Source organism: Onychostoma macrolepis, chromosome 02, assembly GCF_012432095.1.
Source record: "Onychostoma macrolepis isolate SWU-2019 chromosome 02, ASM1243209v1, whole genome shotgun sequence".
Taxonomy (NCBI): Eukaryota; Metazoa; Chordata; class Actinopteri; order Cypriniformes; family Cyprinidae; genus Onychostoma; species Onychostoma macrolepis.
Window position 1 is genome coordinate 34,590,808 of NC_081156.1, and position 12,932 is coordinate 34,603,739.

A 12,932-nucleotide genomic window follows, 5' to 3' on the forward strand; every position below is an offset into this window, starting at 1 on the left:
TGATGTTTCGATTAATCGGAAAATAAATTTGACTGTGAAAATACCCAGAAAAGATTATTTAAAGCTATTTTTGTGTTAAATGAGAAAGTATCAAGTAGATGTTACAAATTGTAGCTTTAGAAAGAAATGTTTTATTTGATTCGATATAAAATTTATTACACAAAAACATTTAAGCTACAACGGCCTAACATAAATTATGGAACATAAAAGAAGATAATTTGAGAAACATCTCAGTATTTTTTTTGTTCATACAATGAAAGTCACTGGTAACCAAAACAGCTTTGACGACGTGAGGGTGAGTAAATGATGACAGAATAAAAATGTTTTATGTGAAATATCCCTTTAATGTTTTTATTTTTATTTTTTAAATTTTTTTATGAAATGATACTCTAAATAAAAAACTAAATGTCTTCATTCGATTCGTTCAAACGGCTGATTCATTCAGGAATTCAGTAAACGGCTCTCTTTATGAATAAGCTGTGGAATCATTGATTCACTCAATTCGTTCAAAACGCGGATTCATTCAGAAACTAAACACCATTGCTCTGTTGCTCGAAGATGCACAATAGCCTAGTTCTGCTGTGGCTTTAAAGGTAATATATTCTTTGCAAAATTGAGCAAAAACACATAATATTGTGTTTAATATATAACACAATATCAACTTCTTATTTACTGAACTGTTGTAAAAAATCACATTTGCACTTGTTATATTCGGGACAAACAGCACTCGTGTAATATTGCTCTCCCTGCTTGTGTGATATCGTATGATATAAATATATGAGACAAAAACTCATACAGGGGCTTTTTTTGCACCAATATCTTGTATTCTTAGTGCATAACTGCATTTATGGGGTTGTTGCCCTGCATCATACAGTATTTGTCAACTGTATGAAATGTAAGATGATGTACAGGTCTAGGGGCGGGGCCAGTGCGTTAACTGCATTAAAATATTTTTTCATAACTAATTAAGTTAACGCGTTAAGCTGACAGCCCTAATTTTAAGTCTTGAAGTACATTTTGTAATATTTTGGCAGTTGGAGGTTTAAACAAAACATATTTTCAGTTTGAAAAATATATATTTCATTAAGTCACACTGTTTCTGACATATTTAGCATATATTTTAAATATATTTTGGCCAGACTTGTTTTATTTTTGGTTAAACCGATTCATTCATTATTAATGAAACAACCCTGAAACGATCATGACACAGTGAATGGGTACAGCGTGAGTGTGAGAAGGTGTTTCTCAGCAGGTATGAGAGTGTCTGTTTGCTCGTTCTTTCTCTTCGGTTTTTCTGTAATGGACTCATTCATCATGTCTGATCGCCGTGTCTTTTATCTCGCTCTATTTTCTGCTACTTTTTTCACCTCACAAAGACCTTTCAATTCTACTGTCTCCTCTGTTTCTCTTCCATTATTCAACAAGACGAGTTTTCATTGATTTATAAAAATACTTGACATCAGCCTGACTTTGCTTAAGGGCTCAATGGATCTGTTCCTGGATCAGCCCTGTTTGCTAAACGAAAAGCAGTAGTAGCAGTACTAACCCCTCTTGTATCTTCTGCTCTAGCTCTTATTTGCAGTGTCCAGTGCCAAGTTTCAAATATATGATTAGTACAGAAGCACTGAAAAAAAGTATTTTTCTTATACAAGAAATAAGATTAAGATAGTTTAGATATTTACTGAAAATCAAGACAAAAGTACTGAAGAAGATCATCACTTTTTGCAGTGCAGTATCTGAAATCAATGGTATCACAATAATATTTTTTTTTTTTCCAGTACAAATATCTAAACATTCATAAATCAAGATATATTTACTTGTGATGCAAAATTACAAAATATAAGTCTTGTTTTCTGAGAAATTCATTAAAATTAAGTCAGTTTATACTGAAAATTAGAAAAAGTTATGAAAAATATGGAAAAGTTTTTTAAAATGGAAAACAAAAAACAAAAACAGAAAAACCCATTGAAATACATTTGTTTTCCTAATTTTTCTAAGCATAAATCCACTTCATTTTGATTGTTTTTTTTTTTTTTTTAGAAAATGCAACTTTTTATCTTGTGTCATTGTGCATCTTAAGTAAATGTCTTGATTTAAGAATATTTAGATATTTGTTTTAAAAATAAAGGAAAAAATACTGAAGAAGAGCACCACTTTTTGCAGTGTAGTCTGAAATCAATGATATCACGATAAGAATGTCCTGTATTCCAGTACAAATGTCTAAACATTCATAATGACAAAATATAAGTCTTATTTTCTGAGAAAGTCATTAAAATGAAGTCAGTTTATACTGACAATTAGAAAAAGTTATAAAAAAACCACGAAAAGTTGTTTAAAATGAAAAAAAAAAAAAACTATGAATTTAGTTTAACTTGAAAGAGAAAACCGGTTTACACTCTTAAAAATAAAGGTGCTTAAAAGGTTCTTCACAGCGATGCCATAGAAGAACCATTTTTGGTTCTACAATGAACCATTCAGTCAAAGGTTCTTTAAAGAACCATCTCTTTCTTACCTTTTTATAATCTGAAGAACCTTCTTTTGCCACAAAGAACCTTTTGTGAAACAGAAAGGTTCTTCAGGTGTTAAAGGTTCTTTATGGAACCATTTAGACAAAAAAGTTCTTCTATGGCGTCGTGAAGCACCTTTACTTTTAACAGTGTATTTTTCTGACCCCATTGAAAGACATTTTTTTCAAATTTTTCTAAGCATAAATTCATTTCATTTTAATGTTTTTTAAAAAACAAGACTTTATGTCTTATGTCATTGTGCATCTCAAGTAAATATATCTTGATTTAAAATTTAGATATTTTTCCTGGAAATCTTTGTTGCAGCATAGCATCTAAAATAAAATAAAACAGCTAATACAGTAGTGCATATAATGCTGGAGAAAAGGACGTACAGTCAATAATGACCAAATTATTTGCGCAGAATGTGTGTAGACTTTCTGAATTTCAGTCTTTCCAAAATACAAAGTGCATGCCTAATCTTTTACTCACTTTTCATCCTTCTCCAGCCCGACCGGGAGCTATGCATCCTCAGCCGAGCTCAGTCACTGCAGTACTCAACTGAGCGAAGAGTACGGCGAGCGAGAACTTTATGACGAGAACGACTCGTACCACTCCTGCCACTCGTCCGTGTCCTACAGCAAAGGCTCGCCCGACTGGGACGAGACGCAGGGGGCGTACAGCGACGAATGCGCCTACAGTAAAGACGGAGGAGAAGAAGGAGCTCTATATGAGGAAGAAGATGATGACCTGTATCCAGAAGCGGTGGACATGTACGAGGGCGAGGAGGAATTTAACTATGAGGATGAAGATTTGTGTCCAGTGGCTGTGGACCAAGAGCTTCCGTTCACACCTACTCCAACCAGCACTGCCCCAACGCTGGACGTCCCATCAACCACCAGACCTCCTCTGGCGAAACAAGCCTCGCTTCATCAACAGTCTCAAAACGCCAGCCAACCTCCAGTTCAACCGTCCAACCAGACGCAACCCCAACCTCAAGCCAAACCCCCAAACCATCAAGTTCCCGCCCCCCAAAAACAAGCGCCGCCCCAACAGCAGTCCTCAGGCCCGATCCCTTCGGTTCAGTCCTTCTTTGCCATGGCTAAGCCGTTGACTGCCGTGTTTGGGTTGGGTGGATCTACTCCTTCACCACCACCACCTGCACCAACAACTCAATCCCAACCTCCACCAACACAATCCCAGCCTCCAATGGCTCAACCTCCTGCTCCTGCCGCCCAACAGATGCCTCCACCTGCAACTAAATCCCCTGAGCTTCCCGCTCCTGCCCCAATCACCAACTCCAAACCGCCTGCACCAGAACCTAAACCTCTAACCCCGACCGAGGAGAAACTGCCCACAGTAGAGCCACCAATAGAGGAGGAACCTCCACTTCAAGAAGACGACTTTCTCATGGAAGAACCTCCAAAAGAGGAAATAAAGATTGAGAGTCCACCTCCATCTCCTCCTTTTGAAGAGGAGGAACCGGTACCTGAACCTGAGAGGTACTTAAAACCAGCAAACCTGACTAACTTGGCTGCCTAAGATGCTTAAATGTCATTTATTGGATGATTTTAAAGCTGTTTTTTAGGATATTTGACCTGGTGTAGAGGGTCGATCAGCTTGTCTTCCAGCTTGGCCACCTGATAAGTAGCCAAAACCACTTTAAAACCAGAAAACCACACTTATTTGGCCTAAAATGCACAAACCACAATTATTAGATGATTTAATAGATGTTTTTAGGATATTTGACCTGGTTTAGATGGTCAGCCAGCTTGTCTTCTGGCCTGACCAGCTGATGAGTGCCCAAAACCACTTTAAAACCAGCAAACCAGATTAACTTGGCCACCTAAAATGCATAAACCACAATTATCAGATGATTTAATAGATGTTTTAGGACATATGACCTGGTTTAGATGGTCAACCAGCGTGTTTTCCAGTCTGACCAGCTGATGAGTACCCAAAACCACTTTAAAACCAGCAAATCAGACCTGTTTGACCAGCTTAAATACACAAACCAAAATTATTGGATGATTTAATGGATATTTTTAGGATATTTGACTTGGTTTAGATGGTCAAACATAATTTTTTCCAGCCTGACCAGCTGGTAAGTGCCCAAAACCACTTTAAAACCAGCAAACGAGACTAACTTGGCCACCTAAAACGTTCAAACCTCATTTATTGGATGATTTTAAAGCTGCTTTTTAGAATATTTGACTTGGTTTAGATGGTCAACCAGCTTGTCTTCCAGCCTGACCAGCTGATAAGTGCCCAAAACCACTTTAAAACCAGCAAACCAGACGAACTTGGCCACCTCAAATGCTCAAACCTCATTTATTGGATGATTTTAAAGCTATTTTTAGGATATTTTACTTGTTTGTAATGTTTTCCAGCCTGACCAGCTAATAAGTGGCCAAAACCACTTTAAAACCAGCAAACCAGACCTGTTTGACCAGCTAAAACATACAAAACACATTTACTGGATGATTTAAAAGCTGTTTTTAGTATATTTCACCTGATTTAGGTGGTCGACCAGCTTGTTTTTAAGCGTGACCAGCTGATAAGTGCAAAAACTCCTTTAAAACCAGCAAACCAGACCAACATTGATTGAATGGTTTAAAAAGCTGTTTTATAGGACAAGGTTTAGATGATCTACCACCTTGTTTCCCAGAGTGACAAGCTGATTAGTGCCCAAAACCACTTTAAAACCTGCAAATCAGACAAGCTTGGCCAACAAAACCACATTTTTTAATTGGATGAATTAAAGCTATTTTTAAGCAATGTGGATGAATCCAAGACACAATTCCAGGGAATTGTTAGACTAATTTTGTTGCATTATAGATGCAAACAATCTTGTATGTCTGTGCAGTGAACCGGTGGAGGAGGAGCCGGAGGAGCCAAAGGAGCCAGTGGACCCGGCGGTCAGAGCTAAGGAGAACTGGCTACGACTCTTTGAGAAAGTCCGACAACAGTTACAGGAGGTGAGGCAGTTCACTAGACAAAGTCTAAACTATCAAACTATTTCTGGACCCAGAAACGGTTTATTATATTGATTAATGTCTTGTTTTATGCAGTTTACAAAGAAATTCAAATGCTTGAAATCAGCATGAATCCAGAAAATCAGTTTACGTTATTTCACAAGGAAAAAGATGCTTTGTCTTAAAACAAATCTCCACAATCACTGCAAGCTCACATTCATTTTCTCTCAGTTTCATTCAGAAATGCATCACATTATAGATCTGAAATGGGTTACAAACAATATTTATTTTTATATTTTCGTACACATTTTCTGCCCGGTGCTTAAAATGTGATGAGACACCATGCTAATGCTAACGGCACTCTAACCGCTGTCATGATTATTTTGCAGTTTGCCACGTCCTCTTTGCTCCTTTTTTGTGTGCGTTGTTCTGTTGACACTTTATCCTTTTGTTGTCTGTTTGTATCCCACCGTTTTGTCGTCTTTCCAGTCTCTTTTCATTGCTTTAGTGATTTGCATGTTCGCTCAGATGACCCATGATTGGACGAGACTGTCAGGTGGGTCCGTTGTTGTTGGTGTGAACGTTCTGTGCTGGTTTTGTGTAAGTTTTTGACTTGTGTAGGCATTGTGTGCATAAAATATAGGCTAAAATAGTTGGCGGGAGTCATTCATTAAAAATTGCATTAATTGCTTTACATGAATTTTTACGTAATTACAAACATCACAAAATTGCTGCATCCCAGCTAAAAATTGGTTGTAAAATAGCTGAAACACATTGCCCATTTTGTTAAATACTGTATTTAATGCCAGTCAAATGCTATATTTATGCGGCAGGTTCATTGAATGATTGGTATTCTGTTGTTTTACTACTTTAGCCTGGTTGTTAAAGAAAATAGTTTTTGCAGTGTTATTTTAGTGTGATGTACTATTATAGTTTTTATAAATTTTTAAGTTTAATTTTTGTTTTATATTTTATTAAATAAAAATTTTAATAAAATTTTATTTAAAAAATTTTATTTAAAGATTTAATAATTTTGAGTTTTATTTTGTTTACATTTTTAAATGTCTATATATATATTAATATTATTTATATTAATATATATTATATATATTAATATGTATTTATTTATTAATCGTTTGACAACACTTATATATATTTATATATATATATATATATTAGTGTTGTCAAACGATTAATAAATAAATAAATACGTTTTGTTCACATAATATATGTGTGTGTACTGTGTGTATTTATTATGTATATATAAATACAAACACATGCATGTATATATTTTAGAATTTGTTTTATATATTAAATATATTTATATATAATATAAAATATAATAATATAAATGTATATACTTGTAAATATTTTCAAAATATATACTATGTATGTGTGTATTTATAAATACATAATAAATTACAGTACAGTACACACACATGTAGTATGTAAACAAAAACTTTTATTTTGGATGTGATTAATCGTTTGACAGCACTAATATATATAAAGTATTTTTTTATATTTTATTTATATATTGAGTTAATGTTTATTTCATTTCAAGCAAAATATTGATGGTTTTCGTTTCAGTAAACAATAACCCTGGTTTGTTGTGGTAAATCTTGTTGTGTTGCCGTGTTTGTGTTGAATACAGAAAACATTTAGACTCTGATCAAAGCTAATCAGCTAATAAAACTAATCAAAACTAATTTCTCTTTCTCTCTCTTTCCCTGTCTTTATCTCAGGCACGAGGAGAAACAGACTCTCAGTCGCTGTGGTTCGGTAAAGGAGGGTGAGTCAAAGTTTTTAAAGCAATCAACAACTAATACAAAGACATCAGTCAAGTGGACACGACGTAGATCTAATGTACACTCACATCCTCAAGTGTTTATCTAATCAGATTGATTCCTCAGACTTAAGACAGTTTTACCTGCTGTTAGTAAATGCATGAACTAATAAAATGCATACCTTGAATGCAATGGTTAAAAACATCTGCCAAATGCATAAATGCAAAAATAGCAACATTTCTGCTTCTGTATTAATGAGAGATGACATATTTTGCTCTGCACTCTAGTCAGAGAGTAAATGTATACGGTAATTTATTTCAAGGGATAATGGTTATATTGTTGATGACGAGGCAGTGAATGGATGTGATTTTCTGTGTGCCTTCGAGGAAGGGAAGTTATTTTCATGCAACATTATGCTTATGATTATGTCTATTTCTTCAGGATGGGCGGAGCGCTTTACAGCATTGACAGCATGCCTGATCTGAGGAAGAGGAAGACCATTCCTCTGGTCAGAGATCTGGTGAGAAACCAACAGCAGAACCTCAGAAAGCTTATCTAATGTTCAGTTCATCTGCATTGGGACGGATTGGTGTACTAGTTCCTGATAGTTTCAGTAGAAATTGGTTGCAATTACAAGTCACACTGCACTATAAAAAAATCAAAAGTACAAAAATTTCCCAGATTATCTAATAAATAAAATTCACCCTAGTATAGAGTAAAACAAGCACAGACACGCTTTAGTAATTGATGAGTACTACTTTAATACACTTACTGTGTCAGTGTTTCATTAGGGTAATACAGCCTGTGCATTCTTTTGATTGGCTGTTTGAGACACATTAGTTTCTCTTTTAAGATTAATTAAATGTGAATAACATTTTGTCTTGTTTTCTTTGCCTCTGCTGTCTGGACTCAGGCTATGGTAAGGATTTGTTATGATTAATGCATATTAAGGCACCATTGCCTTCTTTTGGTAAATGTTGCAGTTATCAGTGTTTTATAAGTAAATCTGAGACGTTCATGAGCTCTCTTCTGAAGAGGAGACACATGTGAGATGATGACTGGTTTTTTTCTTTGGTGAACCATCTGAGAAGACTCCATTTGCTCTCTATGTCATCTCATTGCTATGAGATATTAAGGGTCTCTCATGTGTGGTTTTTCAGTCTCTGGTGCAGAACTCTCGTAAGGCTGGAATCACGTCTGCTATGGCTTCTAGCACACTCAACAATGAGGAGCTGGTAAGTGACGAGCCTTTCTGGAAAATTCAATTTGGCCATTTTTGTCACCCATTTAATACTAAAGGCTCCACTGCATGTGAAATGTTGCGGCACCAGTATGTGAGTCTCTCATATTTGATGTGTTTTAGTTTTGGTATTATTAAATAATTTTTTTAATAATTGTTAAATGCTATAACTAAAATAAAAACTAACTATAATAACAATATATAACTATATTGACTATAATGCTGAAATAAAATAAAATATAAATGTTAGAGTTGAAGTACTGAAATGACTAAAACTTGAAATAAATTGAAATAAATTAAAAATAAATAGAAATATTAAAACAACAAAAACTAATAAAGATGGAAAAAGCACATAACAAATTTTGAAAAAAAGTTAATTCAAAATATTAATAAATATTGCTTTATTTTGTAAAGTAATTTTTATTTTTATTCCTGCATAAACTAAATGTCATGGTGATGAGTGGATTTATTCTTTTTAAAAAGAAAATAAATTTAGCTTTAAAAATAAAATATTAATAAATATAAAAATACGAATAAATACTATTTTTAATTATTTTATTTTAATTCTGATAAAAACAAAAACAAACAAAAGAAATTTAGTTTAATATATAAATCATAAATAAATATAATACCATTAAATATAAAAATATATATTTATTAATAATAGCTTTATATTTTTAACATGCATTCAGTAAGAAAATATGAATAAATACTATTTTTATCATTTTATATTTTATTCCTGCATAAACTAAATGTCATGGTGGTGAGTGGAGAGATTTAAAACAAGACACAAATACAATTCAAAAACAAATTATAATTTTAAATAATATTCTAATATAAATGATAGATGAATGAATAAATATAATATCAATGCATAGCTTTAAATAATTAAAATGTTTCATGAAACTGAACATAGAGTATATTGTTCAGCCATAAAAGTATTGATTCATTACTAAATCTTCAACTAAAATTAAAATGAAATCTGAACATGTGCTAATTTAAAATTTGCATGCAAATGGCATATGCTTAATTTTACGAATTAAATTTTTTTTAAAGTGGCTCTGGTGTGTTTGTGCTTGTGTAGAAGAGTCACGTGTATAAGAAGACGCTGCAGGCTCTGATCTACCCCATCTCCTGCACCACGCCGCACAACTTCGAGGTGTGGACGGCCACGACGCCCACCTACTGCTACGAGTGCGAGGGTCTGCTGTGGGGCATCGCGCGACAGGGCATGCGCTGCTCCGAGTGCGGCGTCAAATGCCACGACAAGTGCCAGGACCTGCTGAACGCAGACTGCCTGCAGAGTGAGACTTCAATGCTTACAGTGTGTGATTGTGACACATGGGGCTGGGGAGTAGCTAACTAAGTGTCAATGCTACTGTAGATTTTGCTTTGATTTTAACGTTTGAAGAGCCCAGGTGGAAAAAAAGTACACTTTCATAATGTGCTCTATTTTCACGCACTAATTTTGCACTTTAGTACTTCTTAAGATCATCTAAGTGTACTTAAATGTGCTATTTTGGGACACCGTGAATATAAACTAAAATGTGCTTTTAACATTCTATCTCTGTATTTCAAAAGGTTACACTTTATTTTGATAGTCCACTTCAGACATTCTACTAACTTTAAGTAACTTAGCAACTACATGTCAACTAACTCTCATTAATTTGCAACTACATGTCAACTAACTCTCAGAGTAGATTGTTAGGGTAAGTTTAGGGTTAGTAGAATAAGCTGACACATACTTGCAAAGTTTCTCATACTCGGTATGTTGTGGACCCATCAAAATAAAGTGTTACCTTTAAAAAATGTATTTACTACAAGTGCTGACTAAATACATTTGTTAAATACAGAGATAGCATGTTAAAAGCACATTTTTGTTCATATTCATGGTGTCCCAAAATTGCAAAGTTGAGTTAGATGATCTTAAGTTTATCTTAAGAAGGACTAAATAATCATTTTTAGTATATTAAGTACAAAATTAGTGTGCAAAAATAAAGCACTTTAATTATATTATGGAAGTGCACTTTTTTTTTTCACCTGGGAGCCGATAGAAATTTTCTTCTGAAATTAGCATTTTTATCAGGCTCGTATGTTTAAGTTATTTCACGTAAATGACAATGAAAAAACTATATTTTTGCAAGCAAATGCAAGGTTTCTTGAGGAAATGCAAAAGTTTTGAATGTGGAAGCATTGAAATATAATTTTTCCTCCCAGCTCATGTTTTTGAGCCCCTTTAGGGGACTTTTATTGACCAAACGTTATTTTTGTAGTCTAATTTATCTATTTATTTTTAGAAATAGATTTTTTTTAATGCAGTTTGACTTGAATAGGTTATTCCTTAACTTTCGTGGAATGATATTTTAAGTACATTTTTAAAAATAACTTAAATTATTAAATTTTTTAAAAAATTATTTACATTTAAAATATTATGCTACTACAGTCTTTCAGGTTTAGTTTTTCCCGAATAAACTAAATGCGATGGTGACTGGTGACGAGTGGAGAGATGCAGATGAAAAGAAACTAAAATGAAAAAATAAATGTAATTTTTAAATAACTACAAGTAGTAAATAAATCAAATAAATATCATATGAAATTAATATGAATAATTATTGTTTTAAATGATAAATGTTTAATTTTGAAATGCATTCAATAAGAGTTCATTAATAAACTGAACATAGAGTATATTGTTTAGTCATTAAAATAATTATAAATAACAAATATAATAAATAACAATGAATATAATATAAAATCAATTTAAATAATTATTTTTTTTAAATAAACATGTTTTATTTTTAAAAGCATTCAATTAGAGTTCAGTAATAAAATGAACAGAGTATGTTGTTTAGTCATTAAAATAATGAGAAATAATCAATAAATATCAATAAATATAATATGAAATAAATTTAAATAATTATTTTAAATAATAAACATGATTTATTTTAAATGCATTCACTAAGAGTTCAGTAATAAACTGTACATAGAGTATATTGAGTATATGCAAGCATTAATTAGTGTGTTAATATTAGATTTTAAATGTCTTAATCCTAAACATTATATAAGTTGTGGTTGTGGAAGAAGCGTTGTGCAGCACTGATGTTGTGGATGTGATGGTCAGGAGCTGCTGAGAAGAGCTCGAAGCACGGCGCTGAAGACCGAACGCAGAACATCATCATGGTTCTGAAGGACCGCATGAAGATCCGCGAGCGCAACAAACCCGAGATCTTCGAGCTGATCCAAGAAGTGTTCGACGTTCCCAAGGCGAGCCACGGGACGCAGATGAAACAAATCAAGCAGAGCGTTCTGGACGGGACGTCGAAGTGGTCGGCCAAAATCAGCATCACAGGTGAGCTCAGAATTACACTTATCAGGGATTTCAAAATTTGCGACCCGTGCTGGCAAAATGAGTTGAAATGTGCAGGGGATCATTTTGGGCTACAGACAAAATAAGTGAAAATTGAATTTGAGGTTTTCACAAAAATGAGTTCATTGAGCCCTTGTCTAGCGATCCCGAAGCTCCAAATAGTAATTAAACATCTAAAATGATCTTTATTTGTACATTTTCTGGCTGCTTGATTATGACAAAAATCATAGTCACGATTAGGGGTGGGTGATATGACCAAAATCTTATATCACGATATGACTAATTTTATATCATGATAACGATATATATATATATATATATATATCACGATATAATATTTTTTTTCTTTTAAAAAGGTTTTTATGATATTAAAATCTTTGATACCATAGAATTTTCATAAACCTTGTCACTAATGTCAATAATACAAGCCTAAAAATAGACAAAAAAACAACTCAAGCTTACTGAAAATAAATAAACAGCCAGTGATGAAATAAGTATAAGAAACTAATTGCAAGCAATAGGACAAAATGAACACAATAAAGAGATTTTACATTTGGTTATTTGTTTTTCGTACTTGAATGCTTTTCTTTAGATGTAAAATGGAAAAAGTAACGCATTATTTGTTTCTTTCTTATATTTGTTTTACAGCTTTTTGCATTTGTTCTTATTTATAATAACAAAGATGAAATAAAAATAGCTATATTGTGATTATTAATATAGTAATTATTATTAAGAAAAGAACTGGAGGAAAAGATGCCATGTTTCTAGGTGATTTTGCTTTGGAACCTTCAGAAAAGGCTCATTGTGACTCATTTTGCCAGCACAGGTCACATACTGTATGTGTGCAACGTCTCTAAAGACATTATTTTCTGTGTCAGTGGATTGTGCTCAGGGTCTGCAGGCGAAGGATAAGACGGGTTCGAGTGACCCATACGTCACGGTACAGGTGGGCAAAACCAAGAAGAGAACCAAGACCATCTACGGCAATCTCAATCCCATCTGGGACGAGAGCTTTCACTTGTGAGTTCATGAACGGCCAACTTGAAGTAAAATGTGAAATCAAAA

General features: G+C 33.5%; 1 protein-coding gene across 2 annotated transcripts in view; it reads left to right on the top strand.

Moving 5' to 3' along the window:
• The window catches only part of LOC131552210 (protein unc-13 homolog A), an 80,837-nt gene that overhangs the window by 29,358 nt on the left and 38,547 nt on the right, over positions 1-12,932 (top strand). Inside the window, exons 10-17 of one of the 2 annotated variants that reach the window (XM_058795833.1) lie at positions 3,014-4,006; positions 5,371-5,482; positions 7,222-7,268; positions 7,705-7,783; positions 8,424-8,498; positions 9,588-9,807; positions 11,622-11,849; positions 12,746-12,887. In XM_058795833.1, coding sequence (XP_058651816.1) covers positions 3,014-4,006; positions 5,371-5,482; positions 7,222-7,268; positions 7,705-7,783; positions 8,424-8,498; positions 9,588-9,807; positions 11,622-11,849; positions 12,746-12,887 — 1,896 coding nt within the window. Of the gene's footprint in view, positions 1-3,013; positions 4,007-5,370; positions 5,483-5,968; positions 6,036-7,221; positions 7,269-7,704; positions 7,784-8,423; positions 8,499-9,587; positions 9,808-11,621; positions 11,850-12,745; positions 12,888-12,932 lie in introns of those variants that run through there. The other variant, XM_058795842.1, reaches the window with a different exon arrangement.